The sequence below is a fragment of the Myripristis murdjan genome, chromosome 12 (assembly GCF_902150065.1).
Source record: "Myripristis murdjan chromosome 12, fMyrMur1.1, whole genome shotgun sequence".
In the NCBI taxonomy this organism is placed as follows: domain Eukaryota; kingdom Metazoa; phylum Chordata; class Actinopteri; order Holocentriformes; family Holocentridae; genus Myripristis; species Myripristis murdjan.
The window spans coordinates 31,340,924-31,362,953 of record NC_043991.1 but is presented as its reverse complement, the minus strand read 5'-3'; the positions used below and the strand labels follow the sequence as shown (position 1 = coordinate 31,362,953).

Below are 22,030 nucleotides of genomic sequence, written 5' to 3'. Positions count from 1 at the left end.
CATTGTGTGCCTTGATGTGCTGATTACTACCTTACACGAAGGAGCAGGAAGTACTCAGAGTTCTGTAAAAGTGCTCACTACTCTCTGACGAGTCAGCTTCATAGATGAACTTCATTATGAGCCTCAGTCCTGTATGCCATGTGGGTAAAAGCAAGAACTTAAAGGCAATGCTGGCAGGTCACAATTAAACTAGATCAGCTATAGAAAATGATGACAAGTTCACTGCAAATGTAATACTATATGCAGAAACAAGCTGAAGACCCAGGAGGACAAGTTAATAAAGCATGATAAATAGTGTTTATGGGATGCCTAATGCTTGGTGTCGCTGATGTATCTCGTCATAATGAATGGTGTGCAAATTCAGTCAGTTTGGGCCAGACACACACATCAAGACTCTGTGAGGAAATAGAACTGTTTTTCAGTTTTGAAAAATTGCCACGGTGACAGTTGCCACTTCCTCTGCTGGTGAGTCATACTGAGCTGTAGCTGTGAAAAAAAAGTGTCAAACTAAAAATAAACAATAAAACTTAAATTAAACAAATCAAACAAGTAAAACTGTCACACATCACTGAATGTGATATTTTGCAAACAGCCATGGTGCAAATGTTTCATTGTTTATGTATCACAAAGTCACAAAATGCTGCAGCTATAAGCTAAGTAAGTGCAGAGATTTTCATTTTTATTTTTGGTTTTCACTGCAGCTTCAGCACACAGTGGAATCTACCTCATCAAAAGAAAAAAGAAAAAAAGAAAAAAAAAAGAAATGCATAATGAGAATCCCTTACTTGTCACATAATAGGCCTACTAATTAATTACTTACAGTTTTTTCCTTCCATCTTTTTTCCCTACACACATCTGAGACAGGAAACAATTACATGGTTCATAACTTTGAAGTTTGATGTGTTGCAGGGAAGTACTGATTTCTTTGTGTTCACTGTGACATGACAGAGCTGCTAGAGGGAGCACAGTCATGCAGCTCATGCATGTCTGCTCTAATGCTTATGGACTCACTTCCTGTTTTATTTTGTTAAGTCTAGTTTCATCCTTATTTTTTGATGTCATTTCCTTCAAATGTCCTGCCTTGCAATCAGCCACACCCGCAGTCGGTTTCCAATCAGCCGTTCAGTACACACACCTCCACTGTCCCACTGGTAGGTCTGCCAGGTTGTCTTTGTTTTGCAACAAGCTTTCCAGCCTTTTTCTAGTGCGTTGCCCTTGTGTTTTTGACCTCTGCTTTGACTTTTGGATTCTGATTTTTTTTTTTTTTTTTGACTTTTGGATTGTACCTGTATATTGAATGGGAGCCTGAGCCTTTTCTGTACTGTGACCTCTCTAGCTGACCTCCTGCCTGACTTTGAGTGAGGTTTGATTTTACGCCTGCTCCTCTCTGTGTGATCCCTGCTCTTGAGTCTTCTTCTGACCACCAGATGTTACATCTGTGCTCTCTCAGAAAATAAAGCCCATAATTGTACTTTTAGGGGTCCAGCATCTTGTCTCTGGGGTAGCACCCTCTAAGGTGCGGCTTTTGTACCCTCGACATTGGGAACTTATTTGTCCCCCTGTGGTTTGTAGTTTATAGAGTCTTTTTCCTATATTATAATTATTGACTAGAGAATTTTATTTTTCATATCCACAAATCTAAAACTTACACTACTCACAAAAAGTTAGGGATATTTGGCTTTCGGGTGAAATTTACGGAAGTTGTAAAAAGTTCACGCTACAGTAATATTATATCATGAAAGCAGGGCATTTAAGTAGAAGCATACACTGGTGATTTCCTCATCTCAAACAATTTCTTGAAACAAAAGCCAACAACAGCGGTGGATATACCACAACAAAAAATGTCATTGTCTCAATAACTTGTCATGTGCCCTTGAGCATCAATTACAGCTTGACAACGACGTCTCATGCTGTTCACAAGTCGACTTATTGTCTGCTGAGGCATGGCATCCCACTCTTCTTGAAGGGCGGCCCTCAGGACATTGAGGTTCTGGGGTACAGAGCTCCGAGCCTCTACACAGCGACTCAGCTGATCCCATAGGTTTTCTATGGGATTCAGATCTGGAGAAAGTGCAGGCCACTACATTTGAGGTACTCCAGTCTCCAGCAGCCGTTCCCTAATGATACGACCTCGATGAGCTGGAGCATTGTCGTCCATGAAGATGAAATTAGGCCTGTGTTGTTCATGCAGGGGCACAATGACTGGATTAATGATGTTATTCAGGTAGTATGGCCTTGTCACTGTACCATTAGGGCAGTTCTGTATTGACTAGACACACGTGCCCACACAGTAACACCACCACCACCAAAGGCTCGTCTGGTGACAACAGTGGCTGATGCATAGCGCTCTCCTTGACGTCTCCAACATCGTTGGTGGCCATCATTTCTGCTCAACATGAATCGTCTTTCATCAGAGAACAGCACTGAGGCCCACTGGTCCCTCGTTCAGCGTAAATGCTCCCTGGCCCATGCAAGACGATGACACCTGTGCCTGGTGGTGTGGTCAGGTACCCTTGCAGGTCGTCTAGCACGCAGACCATGCTGATGTAAACGGTTTCAAATGGTCTGACGTGACACTTGGGTGCCTCTCACCTCCCTTAAATGTGCCTGGAGTTGAGTGGCATTCATCATCCGGTTCCGCAGGGCGCTGTTCACAATGAAGCGGTCATCAGTGTGGGATGTGGCCAAAGGACGTCCACTTCTATGCCTTTCTGTGACTCTTCCAGTCTCTCTGTATCTCTGTTGCAACCTGCTGATGACACTCTGTGACACTCTAAGCTCAGTAGCCACTTCCATCTGAGAACATCCTGTTTGAAGCCTCGCAATGGCGAGGTGCTGCTGATCAATTGTTAGGTGTCGTCTTGGTCTCATGATGTCAAAATGTGAACAGCATGATGAGGAGGAATGTTTAAATACCAATTCTAATTGAACCAGGAAATTTATTGGTCGATTCATGGATCAAACACCTGATGTGAATTTTGCCGTTAAACTCCTTGTTAGAGAACAGCAACTTGTGCAAAAAGTACTGAAACACTGAACAGTTGGACATGTGCATTCAAAAGTTTACAGAAGGTCACATTAAGTTCACCTGTAAAGGTTAGAATGCATTTTAGGTTCATCCTGAAATTTCACCCGAAAGCCGAATATCCCTAACTTTTTGTGAGTAGTGTATTTCATTTCAATCCTACTCAACCATAGCCTACAAATTAAATTAACAGTACCTTAATTTATTGTATTTGGCCTACCAAACACTATCTCATGATATTGTACCTTAACATTTAGAGGAAACTGTACACATGTACCTTTTACTGCTTGGGAGCATATGTACCTTTTTGACTCTGAAAGGTTACCTTGAGGGCCAGTTATTAGCTCGAGGGGGAATATTTGTGTAGATTGTACCTTGGAGAACAGAGATGGACTCCTATTGTAGCCCTGCTTCTGACAGTGGAGCAGTCGTAACCCCTGCCCATTTGTAGTTTCTCAAATGTAACAGGTAACAAGTGGGAGGATCTCCAGTAGGCTCTCTGGTGGTAGTCAGTCAGTACTGTGGCTGAGAAAAACAGTGAACAATGGAGGAGAAGACTGTCTAACAGCAGCATGCAAAAGAACATGAACTATTGACCCAGGAAGTGAATGCAATGACATGCCAAATGTGTGTCAAAGGTAAAGGCCCCATATTATTACAATTCAAATTGTCTGTTACTTATGATCAAATATGTTTATTGAAAACATTGCTATAATGTGATTTTGGTTGACTGGTTAAAGTTGATGCAGTTTCAGTTTATTCTTATTTTACTCTTATTCATTTATTCTTTTTTTTTTTTTTTTTTAAAGGTGCTTTTAGATTAACTGCAGTAAATGCATCACAAGTCCAATCAGGCCAGTTTCCATCACTTGAAGTGCAGAGCCTGCACTGAGCAGATTTACTGCGACTATTACACAGTGTGTGTGTGTGTGTGTGTGTGTGTGTGTGTGTGTGTGTGTGTGTGTACTTTACACGATACTGCTGGGTCATGAGTGCTTCCGGCACAGGAAGTGTATATGAGTGTAAAAAAAGAAAGAAAGAAAGAAAAAAGAAATGACTGGGTGTGAACAGAGCTACATAATTAAAATGCCACTTCATGTGAATCACATCATGAATTATTGTGTTTATGTAATGAATAATCCCAAAATGTCTAGTTACTACAGCTTGCATGGGTTTTTAGCATACCACTTTCTCCTGATGCAGCTTTGCTAGCATTAGTGCTACCCTATACTTCCAGCTGGATTCCAACAGTGTTGCTACCTGATCGATAGATAGATAGATCGATAGATAGATAGATAGATAGATAGATACTTTATTGATCCCAACCAGGGAAATCCTGATTCTGACGAAAACCGAGTGTTGGCTCATATTTTGTAGGCTATTGGTCAATATAATAGTCTTATCAAATAAACTTTTAGAAATTCTAAATGCTGTATTATTTGATCAAAGTGGGTTGATTTTGATTTTTGAGGCATGGACATGTGGTCAAACGTTTGTGTATAGTGCAACCTGAACCATCCTCTGGTAACAGTCCACTAACTCATCATGTCGGGGAGTACCATGTGAGTATTTGGTTTTGAACATAGCAGTGGTCTCTTGCTCTTACTGTCACTTTCACTATGGTAACTGCTCGCTCCACATGCATGTAAAAAAAAACATACAGCTACATGCAAACAGGCTCAATGCTTCTAGCAGGCTGACAGTTGGGCAAACCAAAAAGTAATTTACAACAATTCCTAAGAAAACACCTCATGCAATATTAGAATATCAGACAGTGTGGAATATCCCTTCAGTGATAACCACCCCATTTGTAATCAGTTTAGGTCAATTATCCCAGTAATTTAATCCTCCAGAAAATGATTTTAATAAAAAATGTTAACCAAGTTTATGTGTCAGATACTTTATGTCTTGTTGACCTAAATAAACCTTTACATAAAACATAGGTTCACCCCCCCTTATACATTAAAGTTCCTTTGGGAATCATGTTTTAACCTCCCAAATGTCACATTGACTCTCAGTGGCTCGAACACTGCTGCAGGTGTGGTTATGTTTGGTGAGTGCCCTGAAGCAGAGGGACCTTTCTGAGGATTGTAAGTGGCATGCTGTAGTTCCTTAGTGCCATCTGAAACAACTACAGCAAATGTGAGTAACATGTTGATGTGCTGTATGTGTCTGATGGGTTTTATACAGCTACAACAGCCTTCACTCAGACTGACCCCAAAGAAACACTGATACATATAGAATGTGTACAGGACATTGAAAACATAAAATCATGTTCATTTTATGTTTAACCATTTGGCCCTATCAAATTAGGAAAAGTCATTAAGTATGAAGCAAAAATTGATGTTGATCATGTAGTTGGACGTGTGAAACACTGAATGGGGTCAAACAGACTCCAATAGCAGGAGGGTTACGTAAAATATAAGTAAGGGTAAGGCCAAACACCAACTGAGAGCTAGAATGGACATCCCACATCAAAAATGAAAAGTTTGTAATGTTATTTGTTGTACAACCTTAAAACCTACATGAACTGACTTGCCCATATTTCCTCATTGAAACAGCTGCTGCCCTGCTCAGTGCGACCCCATGTGTTCAGCAAGCAAAACACACTTCTTTGTCTTGGCACCACATGACTTGACTTATCAGACAGCTTGACAGCCAGCCAGAGTCTGAACAGGAAGTCTGACCCAGGAGAGGTTTTTTTTTTTTTTTTTTTTTTTTAAGTCAGCTTGAGCCCTTTTATATTTGTTTTTACTGTGCAACTGACTGCGACTCCCTAAGTATCCTGACTACATAGCAGTACTGATTTTAAATCACCTAGTCAGTGTAAAACTCTCCCTGAAGCACACTGAACCCTGATCAGCTCTGATAGACAACCATAAAACAAGTCAGAAAAATAGAGAAAAAGGAACAAAAAGACTTTTCCATATTTAACTGTTTTTTTTTTGTTTTGTTTTTTTATTATGTGCACAGAAGTATTGTCAGGGAGGGTTCAGCAAAGAAAAAAAAAGTGGAGTGAGTGGTCCCTTCCTTCCACCCAATATGCACTGGAGAGAGCATGACCCCTGTTTGACCCTTAACAGTGACTAGACGCACCACTACATTTGCACAACATTTACACCAGAGAGATGCAATCATAACCCAAAGTTTAATTTTATGCCCAGAAGAAGAGGAATAAAATGTTTTAGACAGAATTCCTCCACATTCATAAACCTGATAGGTATCAGTGAGAAACAACTTGCAAAACTAATGTTTGACAAAAATCCTTCTGCTTGACTAAATAAAACTGAATGGAATGTACTGGAAAGAAAAAAAAAATATGTAAAAGCAGTGCATAAAACCACAATTCATATTTGGTAACACACACACACACACACACACACACACACACACACACACACACACACACACACACACACACACACACAATAAAATAAGGATACATGGAAATACTAATGGTTACATAGAGTTTTTAAGTATAAAGTACAAACCTCACATAAGAATGTTTTACCACAGTTTCAAACAAAAAGTAAGACTGTTATGTCAACATAAAAGTTATTTATTCAAATGTGCACATACCCAGTAAAAAGGTGTATGTGAATGGCAGAAGAGTTTGTCGGTTCTCTTTGTATCAGGACAAAGTGTGATGCAGAGGGCATGAGGAGGAAAAAAAGTTCATCTTGGAATGTGCGCTTGGCCCCACCACTCAGAGGACACCAAGCTGAATGAAACTGAATCTGGATCATTTGTCTGAGGCTGGCCCCGCCCACTCCGTCTTTCCCCAGCAGTGAGCGGTCCTGGGAAAGGGCCGGCTTCTATATGGCAACCTTGGAGACTTGCTCTTCAAGTCTGGCGATTCGGCGGTCTTGAAGGATTACACGGTCCCTGAGTGACTTGAACTCTCGCAGTACCTCTTCCAGTTTTTCTTCCATTTTCTGAGCAAAAATACAAAAAAAGGTCATTGAACAAAGGTCATAATAATAATTTAAAAATCCCCTTGAACCAAGTGTATTATAGCTGTAATATCCTGATCCCTTGAGGAAATGTTAGATATTTGTCAACTGGTGAAAACTAGACTGAACACAATTCAGACCAGATTTGACCACTTGATACGAGCTGCCATGCTGTCACCATCAAAAGGAAAAGAAGGATGGTCGATAAACTGATTAATTCAAATTTATGTTTTATATGCAAAAAAAAAGTCGATATTTTGACTACATACTGTATCTTGTAATGTCAAACAAGCCCCAATTCACTCATGTATACAAGATTCCCATCAGTTAATAGCACTGGTAAGTGAAAAATAAGAAAAATCTAGATTGAAACCATTGTTTAAAAAAAAAACAAAAAAACTTGACCATATGACCCAGCCTCATGTAAAAGGCACATTTGCTGGGCCAAACAACAGAACGTTTTAAATGTCAGTCACTTTACATTTTAATTTCTCTGAGACAAAACGTATCCAGGCTTGTAGCCAATTTTTATGTGCATGTACAGCTTCAGCCTGTCAGTGAAAAGATATGAATGATATGACCAAATGGGAACACACAGAGGACAAAATACCTTGATGAGCTCCACACATTTAATGTGTTGAGTAAGGTTCAAAATTACTTAACGCAACAAAACTGTAAAAATGTTGAAATATTACAAGCAAAAGCCCACTGAAAGTATTTGAATAAAACCTTTTCTGTTCATATCTTTTGCTAATACTTAGCAAAGGACATGTACAACAACTAACAATCACACCCTCTAGTGGTGAACTGCTGAGAAAGCAGCTTCATTACTATGTAATTAATGACTTCAAATTTTTAAAATATATAATTAAATAGTATATGTAATTACACATGACCATGATTCTATGTCCATATAAAAACCAATCCCAGTTTGACTGTAATTATTTGAGGGTACTAAAGACAAAATTGAAGTTAACTGCATTTAGTTTTTATTAAGATTGAAGTTAGTAAGCTTTTCCCTCCACTATAATTATTTACCTTATTTAAAATTGAATAATACTATTCCTGACAAAGAGTTTTGTATTTGTTAATGGGAAAAACAAAGGGAGCGCCCGCACACTACCAAAAAATTTCACAAATAATAAAGACAGAAAAAAAACAGTGTTTAGTGCCCAAAATAAAGGTGATAAAATGCATTTTTGGGATCTACCTCATCATCAGTGTCCAACTTTGGCTCCTAATGCCTGACAGAATTATTGAATAGACGTCCCCATGTTCATATAAATCATGCTCATTCAGATGTTTTCTTGGAAACTTGGCTTCAATTTTGCTGCATATAGACTGCTTCCGTATTGGGGGGATTGTTATTACATTCAGAAACAAGGGGTGGCTGTGGGCTCAAAATTTGATCCTGACTGCATGTCTAGTCATAGCCTATTTAGAAAACGTAGAAAACGTGAACAGTTGGAATACCAGACCTTTTGCTGAACACATTTTATTTTTGGAAATGGTATGCTGATGATGTTGATGTATTTTTTGATGTTTGCGTCTAGACGGTAACCCTAGATTTGCTAAACTCTTGCACTCTCTCTCACATGCACACTTGATTCAGCACAGTAACGTTTGGCTCTACCCAAACCTTAACCTTAAGCCCTATCTCTCACCTTAAATGGGTTAGTTATGGAACGCAGTAGTGAGGTGAGATGCAGAGTGCCTGTGCAGCATTTTTCTCCAAGTCACAGGAGCACTTCATCTAATAGTTTGATTACAGGTAACAAGATTAAACAGGTTGTGACATGCAGCTCTATGAAGTCTGTGTACCTTGTGTCCTGTGTAGACATGTAGACGGCATAAAACAGTGTTTGCTCTTACAAAGCATGCAAATAGATTTTTTTTTTTTTTAAATTGAATAACTTATATCTACATGCTATGAGTGATGACTTGTCTGGCTGCCAGCTGGTATTACATCCAGCAGATAGGATGAGAAATAAAAGTAATATATTAGAAGAGCAAAATTTAGGAAGTAGAAATATTGTCGAAAAAAATGTATCTGCATAGTTAAAGGTAAAAATATCGAGTATGTAGATGATAAAATACATACAAAAGACTGGTAAGTAGTAAAAAGAAGGAATTACATCAGCTTTGCACTTCATTGGGCTGACGTTTTTCCAAAATACACAATGACTTATTATCAGTGAATCATATGGAAACGCTCACTATTGAGGATTGTGGAGCAGCTTGCTTCGGGACAAACGACGGGGTCTCTGCTTTTGCCGCTGGCTTGCTCTCCAGGACTTTTTTCTTAACCACTCGATGATCATTTTTCTTCAATCCGGGGACGTAGCCATCTTTAAGTGACATAAGGACAGGGTATCCGTTCTTTCCAGCAAACCACTCCTCTGCCTCCAGGGCCGGATCAGGGCCTGCTGTGTCAGGGTAAAGGTCGTCCTGGAACAGATCTGACTGCAGGGGTGAAGAAGAGTGTGAACATTCACAGGAGGACAGAGCACGATGCAGATAATAAGAGATGCAGGAGAAGGATTTGGTATATACAGTAGAAATGTTAACTTTATGTCACAAATCTAATCAGATAAGGGCTCTATTTTCGCAGACCGGGCAAGGTGGGGGCGCAGCACAGCTGCGCTTCGCCAACTGGGTGTGGCCAAGTGGATTTTGCAAGTTTGGCACGCTGTGCGCCGTGGCGCAAGTACTCCACCGTTCCTCCTCCCACAAGGGAGGACAGAAGGCGTGGAGTGGGTTTGATACAGCCGATTCACTTTAAACCAATCAAATGAGCCCCTGTCCTCACCTTTAAAATGCGCTGCACGAAGGCGTAATGAACGTTTACACAATTGACATGGAGGTCTACTGCCGCAGACGAGGCGGAACCGGCGTAGTGCAACTTTGGCAGACAGGTGCACAGGGCGCACACGTCACCAAAACCTCACAGACAGGTTTCCAGAATGTCAGGCACATGAACAATGCAATAAATACTGACAAAAAACACTATACCACATAAATGTATCTCCATATCGACTGTCCCGTCACAACTGCTGTCAGATCAAAGGAGATTGGCACCGTTTGTGCTGATTGTGAGGTTTTGGTGACGTGTGTGCACTGCCTGCCTGTCAGCCAAACTTCCACTACATCAGCTCCGCTCCGCCTTGCGCTGAAAGTAGACCTGGTTTCAGATGGCGAGCTTTGAGCGCACCTCGGTGAAGCCTTTTGGCACGAAACTGTCACTGCGCCAAGCTGAATCTGTTGACACCTCCCCCTGCTGCAACGCCACTCCCATCTCAGTGCACCTCGGTCTGCCAAAATACCAAACTGTGCGCCCCTCTGGCTGCACTGGTCCAAACTAGCTCTGCGAGGGGTTCACCTCACTGCACCACCCTGTGCTGCGCCGGCAAAATAGAGCCCAATGTGTTGATAGGGGTGGGGAAAAAATCGTTTCACTTAAGTATCTCAATTTTTTTCTGATTTCTTTATTAGTGATGGGTATTGTATGAAACTAGACAACCGAAGGAATCTGTTGGTACCAATCTTGTCATGCTAGCTTCTTGGCAAGGGAACTGAATACTGCTCCAAAGTTAGATGAAATTTTGGCAAGGCCATTTTCAGCAGGGTCCCTTGACCTCTGACCTCCAGCTCTCTGAATGAAAATGGGTTCTGTGGGCAGCCACGGCTCTCCCCTTTGCAGACACGCCCACTTTATGCTAATCCCATGCAGTTTGGGCCCCAAAGCCTGCAGTCCACATGTGCTCTTGTGGCCTGTTGTAAAATGGTGTGTGTGTGCAGACTGGGGCCAAACAGTCTTGGAGCTGCATCAGTTGGGTCTGACTCTGAGGCTGAGACTCTAATCACAGCCTCATGAAACTTTATAACCTACTTGTGGAATCGCAATACATATCAAATGGGTGGCCAAGTATAGTGACAGTATCAAATTGGGAGATAAGCAGATTGTCCCGGCCCTAGTATTTGATGTAGCTGTACGTACCTTACGGGGGACTGTCATGGTGATCGGTTCACATTTTCTCTCATGTAGTTTATAAAACCTGTAGTGAGAATTGAAAATGTAAAAAATACAAGAGCACTTGCTCTGAGACTACTAACATGAAAATAATTACATCACACTGGTAGTACCTAGCAATTTCACATTTTTTGACATCCAGGCCTCTCTTGGGCATGTATCCCATGCCCCTCTGGGGCTCCTTGCTGGAGAAGGTGCTGAGGTAGTGGACGTATGGTGCCTCATCGGTGATTTCAAAATACCGGATGCTGCTGTCACCCTGAAGACCAACAAGGACAGTTCACAGAGGCACAACATCCAATTCTTGGATGGTTTTATCGTTGAGACAAAAAGCTTGCTCACCTTTCCACACAGGTACACAATGTTGGTGTCTGGGTCATAGAAGGGCAGCAGAACTCCATTGCTGGTGTCCATCTCTTGAATAGACAGTGGCTCATCCATGTTCTCCTAGAAATGGAACATTTGAAAGGTTATACAGGTAGCAGTGTGTGCATTTGAAAGATGCATCCATGAACTGGGCACTGAAAGCGATGTTAGCAAGGTGGCGTACAGTTTTCCACAGGGCCAGCTGACGTTCGCTCATGCGGCTGAATCCAGTGGTGAAGATGTTTCCATTTGCTAAAAAGATGGCTCTCATTGGCCGAGCTCCCTCGTGGGCTTTGTCCTTCTCCTGAAGACAGACAGATTTGTCAAAGTGGACAGCTGCTTTTCAGGTGTGAGGAGGATGTGTGCTTGAGTGGCACAACGTACAGCACCCCTGGTGTCCTGATGTTTTCACTCACCGTCACAATCTTCTGCTTCCGCGGGTCGATGACGCGGATCTTCTTGTCTTTGCAGGCGGTGCAAATGAGGCTGCCGTTGCGGCTCCAGCTGACACTAAAGATAACATCAGGGTGCATGTCCTCCAGGTTGATCATGGCCTCTCCGGTGCCCACATTCCAAATGATGATCTGGTTGTCACAACCTAAAATGGACACATGTGGGATAGCCTGTGTGACGTAAACAACGGCAGCTCTACCATGGTGCCATGGGGTGGCAGATGTCATGCTAAAAATAGGCCTTGCCACACCAGCTGCCACTCCAGTTTAGGCAGTCTCACAGAAAAAAGGAATTTACAAGACTGAAAATTCGGTGTCTGCGTGCAAGTGAAAGTGGCATAAGATGACACAGTGGCAGATCAAATTTCCTCTAATTTTTCAGAGCAAATTCCCAAGTGATAGAATGATTACCACTGATACACCCAGAATAAGCTCATTTTAACTTTTCACCTCTGAAGAAATCAGAACAATCACAACTGTGTCAAGCTACTGTATTTGGTGGGTTTGTGGTGTTTGCTCATTAAGTGATGATTCCTTTCTATCAACGGTGTGAGGGCACACCATGTGTCAGAGCCTTTAGTCCAAACGCACCTGCACTAAGGAGAACGTTGTGAGCACTGGGATGCCAAGACACAATGCCAACCCTCTTAGAGTGGCCCTCCAAAACCACTGTTGGCTCTGACAGGGGATTTTCCAGCCCATTCTCAGGGATCTGCCAAATCTAAAACAGACAAACAAGTTATTTGTGTGAATGTAAATGTACTATAACAACTATAGAGAAAAAAAAATCTATTTGTTAAAATAGTTTTTGCATTTCCATTAAGTGTTTCCCTCTACAACATCTCTTTCCATAGCTACGTGGATGATACACAGCTATACCTGTCATTTAACCCCTCAGACACCAGTAAACTTGCTTCATGACATAGCTGCGTACTTGACAGACACAGTTGGATGTACCAAAACCTCTCCAAAAATGTATCTCTGATAGACAAAAGTTCTTATCACTGGCCTTGCGCATGTCTAACAACAAACTCAACCACTCGTTGCCCCCTCACACCCAAAATAAGGTTAGCAATAAAAAATCTGGGTGTGATCCTGGACTGTAACGTGAATTTGGAGCAGCATGTACAAAAAGAATCCGTGTACCGGACCAAACCGGACCAATTAAATAATAAAATCAAATTCAGTCCTGATTCCCGTTTTTCCATTTCGTATTTTTGATCCGAGCCTACAATTGAACTATGAAAAACCAGGCATATTTTGGATTTTGGTGTTAGATTAAAAAACAAATAACAAAATAACCAGTCACTTTTTTATTTTTTAATTTTTGATTGGCAATTGAAAATAGAAAGAATGAATGATACACGGATTAAAAAGTAGTCCAATCATGCTTTTATCAATTAAGGAATATTTCTAAAATTAGATCAGTTCTGTCCTACAGCAACACAGAGAAAATCATAGATGCTCTTATATCTTCCCGCCTCAATTACTCTAATGCCTTGTTTACTTGCCTGAGCACGTAAACAAGCCATGGAGCAGCTCCGATTAGTTCAAAATTTGGCAGCCAGACTTTTGACCACAACAAAGCTTTTTTCACACATTACTCCAATCCTGGCCTCGCTGCACTGGCTGCCACTCTCTTTTAGAATTCATTTTAAAGTGCATTTAATCACATATAAAGCTCTGGGTGATCTGGGGCTGGAGTATATAACTGAGCTCCTCACACCTTAGAGTGCAAACAGGCCCCTCAGGTCTGCCAGCCTGGGTCTTCTTACTATTCCAGAGTCCAGGCTAAAAACAAAGGGTGGTGGCGCCTTTTCAGGTCTGGTTCCTCGGCTCTGAAACAGCCTTCCACTGAGCATCATGTCAGCTGACTCTGTGGCTGCTTTCAAAACTCGTCTTAAAACTCACTTCTGCAGGGTGCCCCGGTGGCTCACAGGTTAAGAGTGCGCACCATGTACCAGGGCTTAGTCCCGATCGCAGTGACCGGGGTTCAAATCTGACCTCAGGTCCTTTGCTGCATGTCAATTCCCTCTCTCTCCCCTGTCTATCTCTACTGTGATTGTCAAATAAAGCAGAAAATAAAAAAAAATAAAAAACTCACTTCTACAAAAATTCTATTCAATTTTATGTATTTATATAGCCCAGAATCACAAATTACAAATTGGCTTTTCCCAACAACTGACCGTATTTTTTTCCTTGGTTTAAGAGCCATTGTCTTGTTTTGTTTTGGTGCTTATGTGGCTTATGTTTTTAACTTGTGTGTAAATGCATATGCTTAGCTCCTGCAACTGTTCTTTAAATGTTGCTATTGTTTTTGTTTTCTATTATTTTTGTTGTTGTTGTTATGTACTAGTCAACCTTAACATCTAAATAACATTCATCTTTTTATATCTGTAAATTTGGTGTGATATGCAAGCACAAATAAACAATAAAATTACTTACTTTAATTAATTCAGCTTAATGGTAGACCAACAACGTACACTGGTAATTAGGAGGAAGGTAGTACTGTCATTATTTACAATGGCTTGAAAGAAATAAATTGAGATTGTTAATGGACAATCATTTAAAGAGGCCATGCTGATGCTTCTGTCTTTAATTGTACTTTAAGTTGCAGCTATTGATGATTTAATGTTCAATTCCAGAATATTTTGCTCATCATTCATTGCAATGTCACTTTTGTCCAGGAGATGTCATGGTGAGGCCATGTGTTTAACATCACTTGACTATAAATGCCTGTCAAGTGCTGCAGGAAAACCTTCACATTTCTAAAGGAATATAATTGTGACAACTATACTACAATCACAGGTAAGGAAACTGCCTGAATAACCGATGACCGCTTAATTAAGCATTACCCATTCAGTAGACAGTCAGTGTGACAGTGTTGCTGCTCTAGATCAGTGGTTCTCAATGGGGTATGCGTACCCCTAGGGGTATATTTGAGCACTGCAGGTGGTGTGTGAGATTTTGTAAAAAAAAGTTGTAAATTTAAAAAATATCACTCTTAGAATAATAGCCTATGCTATAATAAGTTCAACAAAAATGTAAATTTGGTTTAAAGTGAATCAAAAAGAAAATGGATCAGTGGATGAAACATAGCAGCGATACAGCTGAAAACAAGGAGAAAGAAGAGAAAAAGAACAACAAAATGTCCTCAGTATCAGGTTGCTGTTTCACACACTGATGGAGCTTTATCTTTTTTCTTACATTTTTTTGCACCGGTCAAAAAAAATTCAAAGGGGGTAGTTTAAGAATCACTACTCTAGGATAATGAATTCCTCTCACTCTGGTATTAGGCCAAATATTAGAAAAAATGCAGCAAAATACACATATATGCCTTCACAAGTATGCCTTCTGCTTATGGAATGTGAGCAACCTGATCACAAAAACTGCCCCAATCTGTGAACACTATTTTTCCACCAGTGTTGACTTATTTCAAGTTTGATTGAAATTTCAAGCACTTTACAGTGTGTTAAAATTAAGCATGTTTCATATCTACTTTAAGGCTTTTTTTTTTTTTTTTTTTTAAACAAAAGCTTCAATGATCCATCACAAGTCATATCCATTGCATTGTTAAATGAAACTTGTAGCATTTGTAATAATGGTGCACAGACATGTTTTCCATAAATTATTCTCTAGCACTTTAAACATGTTGTTTCCCAATCTAAGTAAATTCTGGACTGTGCTTAAAAGCTGGTAGCCATGACATCTCTTTTCAAAGTTACTGTGCTACATATAGCAAAAACTGTACTTATAATGTACTTCAGAACTGTTAAACGGTCAATAACAGGTGCCACTAACAACAGTGCAAACAGTTTATTCATCTGAAACAAATGTGCAGCAGATATAATAAAAAAGTGAGCAAGACCCATCAAGTATCGGGGCATTCTAATGCAAAATGCAAAATGCAAAAAAAAAAAAAAAAGAAATTATGAGCTGTGGGTAAGTTAGTACAGGTTCAAGACAGAAGTATAGAGTCAAAAGTCTGTTTCCTTACCATGACCATGCAGTCCTCTGAGCCGCTAGCAATGACATAGTCATTATGAGGACACCAGTCGATGTCCAACACTTGGCCTGTGTGACCGCACACTGTAGGGTAGGTCTTGTCAATGCGACCAGTCTGGAAGACACAAGACATCTTTGTTAGAAAGCTGTTAAGAAAGTGAGCAGGAGAAGGGCGATAAAACCTGGCTGTCCCATATCTATCAGAGATATGAAAATAATGACTGCAACAATCAAGGCCAGTTTCCATGCCCTGTGCCATACCAGTTACACATTGTAATCATTTGCATAGCTGCAAAGATAATTCTTCACTGTGCTGTTGTGAGCTTTAACCTACATAGGTGACAAACAATGGGTAGCTCCTTAAGCACCTTAGTGTTTTTGCCTGCAAAGCTAAAACAAAACTGTCAACCTCTGCGTTTCAATGGCTTTCAATCTGTCTGTGTGCTTGTTGTGGGCTTTTGGGATGCCTGTAGTTTTCCATGCATGTTAATTTAACATATAGAAAAACACCTCTCTTCTCAGCTAATACCATTTGTAAATAGAAAAGTCAGCCTTGACAACATGCAAATCACATGACTTTACTGTCTGATTCAAATATTGATCATCTGTGGGGTTTCATATGGAGCAAGCCTCAGGGAAGGGTAGGCCAGGGTCAGGACTGCAGCGGTGTGGAGTCGGTTTGGTGACCGAGGCAACAACTTAGCTGATTTCAGATAAACATCTGAAAATGTCTGTGAACTAGGAATTGCAATCAATTCCAGCCTGATTGAACTTCTGCTTAAAGAGCCCATGAAATGGACTCTTACTTTTTTGATTTGATGTAGTTCCTGTTGAGACAGGACATTTAGGATGGACAAGGAAGGATCAATCACAAGTGCGAGCCAATAGGCTATTAATTTGGGAGGGAAACACAGTTTTATTTGAAGAGACAGGTTGATGAGAGAGGATATTTAAAGATTTATGAAGCGTTTATTGGTTGAAAGTTTAATTTACACCCATTAGTCCACAATGTTGTCACAATTTAAGATACTGTTTTCCAAGAGGTACAAGTCATGAGCGGTCATTTCAAGGGGACTCTGACATTTCAGACTTTATTATCTTATCCTAGAATGGACAAGTTAGCTCACAGTAGGGATGGCACAATAGCAGAATTTTTGGTAGCCAATGCCAGCACCTGTAAAAATCCACGATTCTCGATATCAATTTCAGTACCACGAAAAAAGCGAGACATTCAGTGTAAATTTGTGGAATATAATAAGTACAAACAATGGCTGTGATTAGCTAGGTTGGATATGTTTCCACCCTTTGTCTGGAAAATGTGACAGCACTGTTCACTGTTTGCTCACTGGCTTTAGCTCATGTACACTGCCTTCTCCATTTGCCAAGGTAAAATGCATCAATATGGCTTTTGTAGTTTCCTCTGTCAAAAGTTATTTTGTTCATTTGCGGGTCAGGAGGAGCAGGAAGAGTACCGCTCCCTGTCTTTATTGTTGTTTCTGTGCTCTCAGGTGGGCTGGTACAGGTGTGCAGCTACTCTCTACACATGCTGTCGAAAAACTGCTACTGTTAGGTTTCTTGAAATTTGGATCAATGTGGTATTGGTAGAAGGTTCTTGTGAGATTCCTCGCATGCAGTAGGAAAATGTCATGCATGCCCACAGTGTAGGATTGCATTATACAGTTTGTTCTGCTGACAGCAGTGGGAAGCTTGTTTCTTGTGGGAAACATATGGACTCTTACTGCGCAGGTCTTTGTTTACACATCTCCAGGGTTTTGACACTTGTATGCCAATTAAATTCCCAAACTTTTCCATGATGTCTTTTGACTCTGATTGGCTGGTTTCCTAGAGCGGTACCAGAGCTAATTTCCAGGATCTAAAAATATCTTAACTGTTTCCCCCTCTCAGGTTCTAGCTTAACTTGTCAAAATTCAGATCTCAATTAAATATGTCCATGACTTTTCAAAAGATTAAGGAAGTTTCATCTTTTTTCAAAACATTTCCAGGCCTGGAAAACTGGGTTTTCATAACCATAGAAACTATGGTCATGAAACATATCCTTTGCAGATGCATACATGCAAACAAGCAATGCAAGCTAGCTATTCATTTGTGATGTGAAGCATTTTTTAAATATTATATATTTGGTGAAGAAATAGCCTGATTGTATTACATTAACACTATAATAGCATAATGAAATGTAAGATACTAGGTACAGGGTTTGTGAAAAAGGCATTTTCCTAATGCGAACTCCTCAAAACCTACCTACTGTACTGCTGTGGGACACAAGTGATTAATGGCAGCCCTTCCCCCTTTCCATTTAAATTCTAAATTATTGTGCTAATTAATGCAAACTTGTGTGATGAAGTTCTTTTTTACTGAAGGTTCACATATTTTTTAATCTTGCGATGGGAGCCGGAGAATGTGATAGAGCAACGCTCACCTTTTGTAGTGGGAGGACAAGAAAAGCTCCACCCCCAATAGCCTCTACGATAATGGCGACAAACTTGGGGTTGACGGCACAGAAGGCGCTGTCCCAGGTGACCCTGGAGACACGGATGTCATCATAGCACTGGTCATTCTTCAGAGCCTGACCGAAGACATGACGGAACTTGCTCTGTCGCACAACGCGTCTCAACATATCTGCAGAGAGAAAAACATGCTGAATTACACAAGCTGAGGCTCCACAGGGTGAGTGTTTTCCTCACAAATGTTCCTTGAAATGTAAAGTGGCACTGTCTGAAATGATAAAATATGAACATGAGTAGTCTTTTGGAATAGTTGAGCTTGCAGGGAACACATTGGGTATGTCTGATTTATTGCAAGGGAAGTCTATCTGATCTGGCATCATGCCTCTTAATTATGACTGACATTGTTCTACTTCATACAAAGGAACTAAATCAAATCCACCTATTGCCAAAGGCATGAGAAATTGTCTATGAAGCAGATTTTCTTTCCAGTAGTGTTTGCCTGTCATTTGTTTGAGAAAAATGTGGCTTACTATAAGATATTTCAAGCAGGCATGTTGCTGAGAGAGAGGCAAGATGGGGGGGGTGGGGTTGCTAAGAAAAGTTAGCACTTCAAGATGAACATGATTTCCCAGGCTGGTGTTTCAACAAAAGAAAAAGCTCATTTTCTGCAAACGTTGATTAGCCCTGCTGGCAGTGAGAATTGAGGTAATTCTGCTTGTTATAGACAGTTCCATTACGACCTTATCATCAAACACAGCTACCAGGAGATTTTAACCTCATATGTAAAGAACACACACAAACTGGCCTGCCATTAACAGGACTAGTATGCAGATAAAAGCAGGAGTCATAAGGCTAATGGAAGTCATTTTAACTGTAAATTTTACTGCATCAAATTGGACATCACTTGAACCAAAGATAATATCAGCACTACCTTCAACAATGACATTTAGAGCCGCAAAAATTCATACTCCAATAGTTGTGCCAAATATCTTGATAGTGATACGTTACACAATGTCTGTGGGTTCATACATACTTCATACTTCCATACATTTTAAGTGTTGCAACAGTGAAAATTAAGCATTTTTCAAAAAAAAACAGCATAATAATACCAACTGGACATACAAAATGCAGTTACTTCACAAAGTATTTTCTTGATCATAACAGAACAATCACTCTCTTAGGCAGCATTAAAATAATAATAAAAACATTAAAATCAAACACTACCACTACCTCTGCTTCGACACAATGCATTAACAATACTTTAAGTGTAATAACAGTGAAAATGGAGCATTCTTCAAAAAACAGCATCATAATACTGAATGGATGTAGAAAATGCAGTTGCTTGACAAAACAGTTTTTGATCAGAACAGACCAATCAGTGTCTTAGGCTAACCCTAACCCTAAATTGTTGCCTTTTGAGATATTAATGCCACGCATGTTCATATATAGATAACAATATGTAAACAATATACTGTTAAGCCCTAGTGGCATTTGCTGTAGTCTTACTACTAAGCACCATAAAGGCTAATTATGTTATTCTGGCATGGCTGCTTGTGGTGCTTGCACAGCAGAGGAACGCTGCAGAGAGCGGTCCAGAACAGAGTGTTCCCTCATCATCCATTAGCACACTGGGGCTTTATTCAGAACCTGTCCTCACACCTGGCAGACATCTGACAGGACATGCACCTCCAGCCCATACACTCCTTACTTCCCTCAACATATCACTGCTGACCTACTTTCCTCCAGCATCATGGTGCACAGAGGACAGACTCCCGCCCTCCAACATCCTCACATCACCATTGAGCCTCAGCATCGGTACAGTGCCTGCCTCGCTGAGGGCAGTGCAGTCTGCACTACGCCCTGTGATAGCAGCTGCAAAGCAAGGCCATAATGTTCCTGTGGAAGAGTCTGAGTGAAATCAGAATGATGGTTTGGTGCACAAGAGCCACAGCTCTTGTCTGTGTACAGAAACATTGGTCAGGAGCTCTGTTAGTCACCAGTCTACCTGAGTTGGCTGTATGGCAAAACATTTGAAAAAGCTGAACCTGTTTAAAACGCTGATGGAGAAAGACATTACCTCTAATGATACATTTTGTTCACTCACAGGACAATAGCCACATCACCACTGAGCCGTGCTCATCATGCTAACAGCACAGGCTTTGGACAAGATGAGATTTGTCTTTAGCATCGGATGAGTAAAAGAGTCAAGCGCCCGGTATTGTTCAGTGTATTAAAGGAGGGATGCTCTGGTAGACAATGGTGTGTGCCGCCTCATTAACGTCCACCAGCTCGCTAGCTAGCTAACGTTAGCGGGTGTAACCACAAAGCCAGGGGAGGTGCTCCCTCCCTGCCAGCCGGCAGCCAACACTGGGAACCAGGATCATCTGAACACATGCAAGAGGCAACTTACTGGGTGTCCGCTGTGATTTTCAATCCATGCCGGTGTAGTGAGAGATGAACTGACACACTTACATTTTTTTATTGAATTATTTTAAACAACACACTCTGCAAGGGTCTTTATTTGAAGGGTCTTTATTTGACTCTTAGATTAACTCAAGTGAGTGTAGAGTAAAGATATAAAGCGGGTGACATAACGGTGAATGTAACTTAGTCTGCTGGTTCCGCCGCACTGCCGACACCGGCTGGTCCCGTCGGACCGGCGGCTCACACGAACGTAACGTTACGTTTCCCCGAGAATGAGGAGGGAAGGAGACCCTGACAGTTGGGAGTGCTTTCTTTAATACCAACACTACTACCAATAATAAGAATAATCCCAGGAAACTGTTGCTGTACTGTGCTGTGCTTTACGCCAGGCTGTCTGCACAGAGGAGGATGTGTGGTTTGTAATGACATGGACGGCATCCTGCGCTCCAGTCAACTGCCACTGCTTTCTGGCGTCCAAAGTGATGAGGGGAAGCAGGATTTAGCAAAGCTAGCTAGCTGCTAACTGTTAGCTGTGGAGCGCCGCCAGCTGCCATCTATTATGACGCAAGTGCAGGTTTTTTAGCCGAGGTTTGAGGCTGCTCCCGTCCGCTCAGAGAGCCACCGGGCTGCCGCTGCACACACCGCTGCATCACATGCAAAATGTTCTGATGCAACAACAACTTCCAGGGGTTATTGCTATGCAAGGTTTTTAGAGCCCGGGGTAACCAATCATCACACATGCATCTAGCAGTTTAGGCGCGCCCTTACCCTGCAGGATGCACGTTCTCCCTTCTTTCCACAAAGCAGACGCTGTGCTCTCTCCCTCCTGACTGCTAATGTATGAACCGGAAGCAGCGTGTGAAATCAAACACTATGACAACTGGCTTAGGGCATCTCCTCTCCGCACCTGCAGAGGACTAGCAGTCGCCGATTCTCATCGTTATTATATTCAGTCCAGTACGTAGACGACTGGCTACAGCACATGCGCAAATGAGATCACTTTCTACTCAGGACAGAAAAATGGGACTGGGGGGAGCCGGATTCCTTCAAGTCACCCACATATTTAGGTAGGTTCGATAGTCGTTACCCAGTTCTTTTTGTTAAACTATGCAAAAATAATCCGCACGGCCCACCCTGCCTTAACATGACCAGTGACGGACTCTGCAGTCATGGCCAGGGGCACCGCGAGGGATTTTGGGTCCCATGGAAACTATGAAAATATGGATATGGCCTCACCACCCCAGGCTATGCCAACCCTGTGCAATTCCTGTAACCACACCTGGAGAGCCCAACTGACCCATTCAAAGCTT

General features: G+C 41.3%; 1 protein-coding gene across 1 annotated transcript; it reads right to left on the bottom strand.

The window, feature by feature from the left end:
- Positions 1–5,980: 5,980 nt before the first annotated feature.
- LOC115369413 (coronin-1C-A-like) lies at positions 5,981–21,685 on the bottom strand. The gene is made up of 11 exons (XM_030066021.1): positions 21,489–21,685; positions 18,269–18,468; positions 15,824–15,946; positions 12,418–12,547; positions 11,791–11,972; positions 11,559–11,678; positions 11,351–11,455; positions 11,122–11,267; positions 10,976–11,033; positions 9,196–9,441; positions 5,981–6,960 (listed from the first exon to the last, which is right to left on the bottom strand). Exons 2-11 carry the CDS (start codon positions 18,464–18,466, stop codon positions 6,841–6,843), a joined length of 1,428 nt encoding a protein of 475 aa, XP_029921881.1. The 5' UTR covers positions 18,467–18,468; positions 21,489–21,685; the 3' UTR covers positions 5,981–6,840.
- Between the last annotated feature and the right edge of the window lie 345 nt (positions 21,686–22,030).

What these genes read in the sequence shown, in the direction of transcription:
- LOC115369413 (XM_030066021.1), bottom strand. Translation starts at nt 18,466, where the DNA reads ATGTTGAGACGCGTTGTGCGACAGAGCAAGTTCCGTCATGTCTTCGGT. An exon ending in TTGTCCTCCCACTACAAAAG is followed by an intron (nt 15,947 to 18,268) that starts GTGAGCGTTGCT and finishes TGTGTCTTCCAG; the next exon opens with ACTGGTCGCATTGACAAGAC. An exon ending in GGAAGCAGAAGATTGTGACG is followed by an intron (nt 11,679 to 11,790) that starts GTGAGTGAAAAC and finishes GTCTGTCTTCAG; the next exon opens with GAGAAGGACAAAGCCCACGA.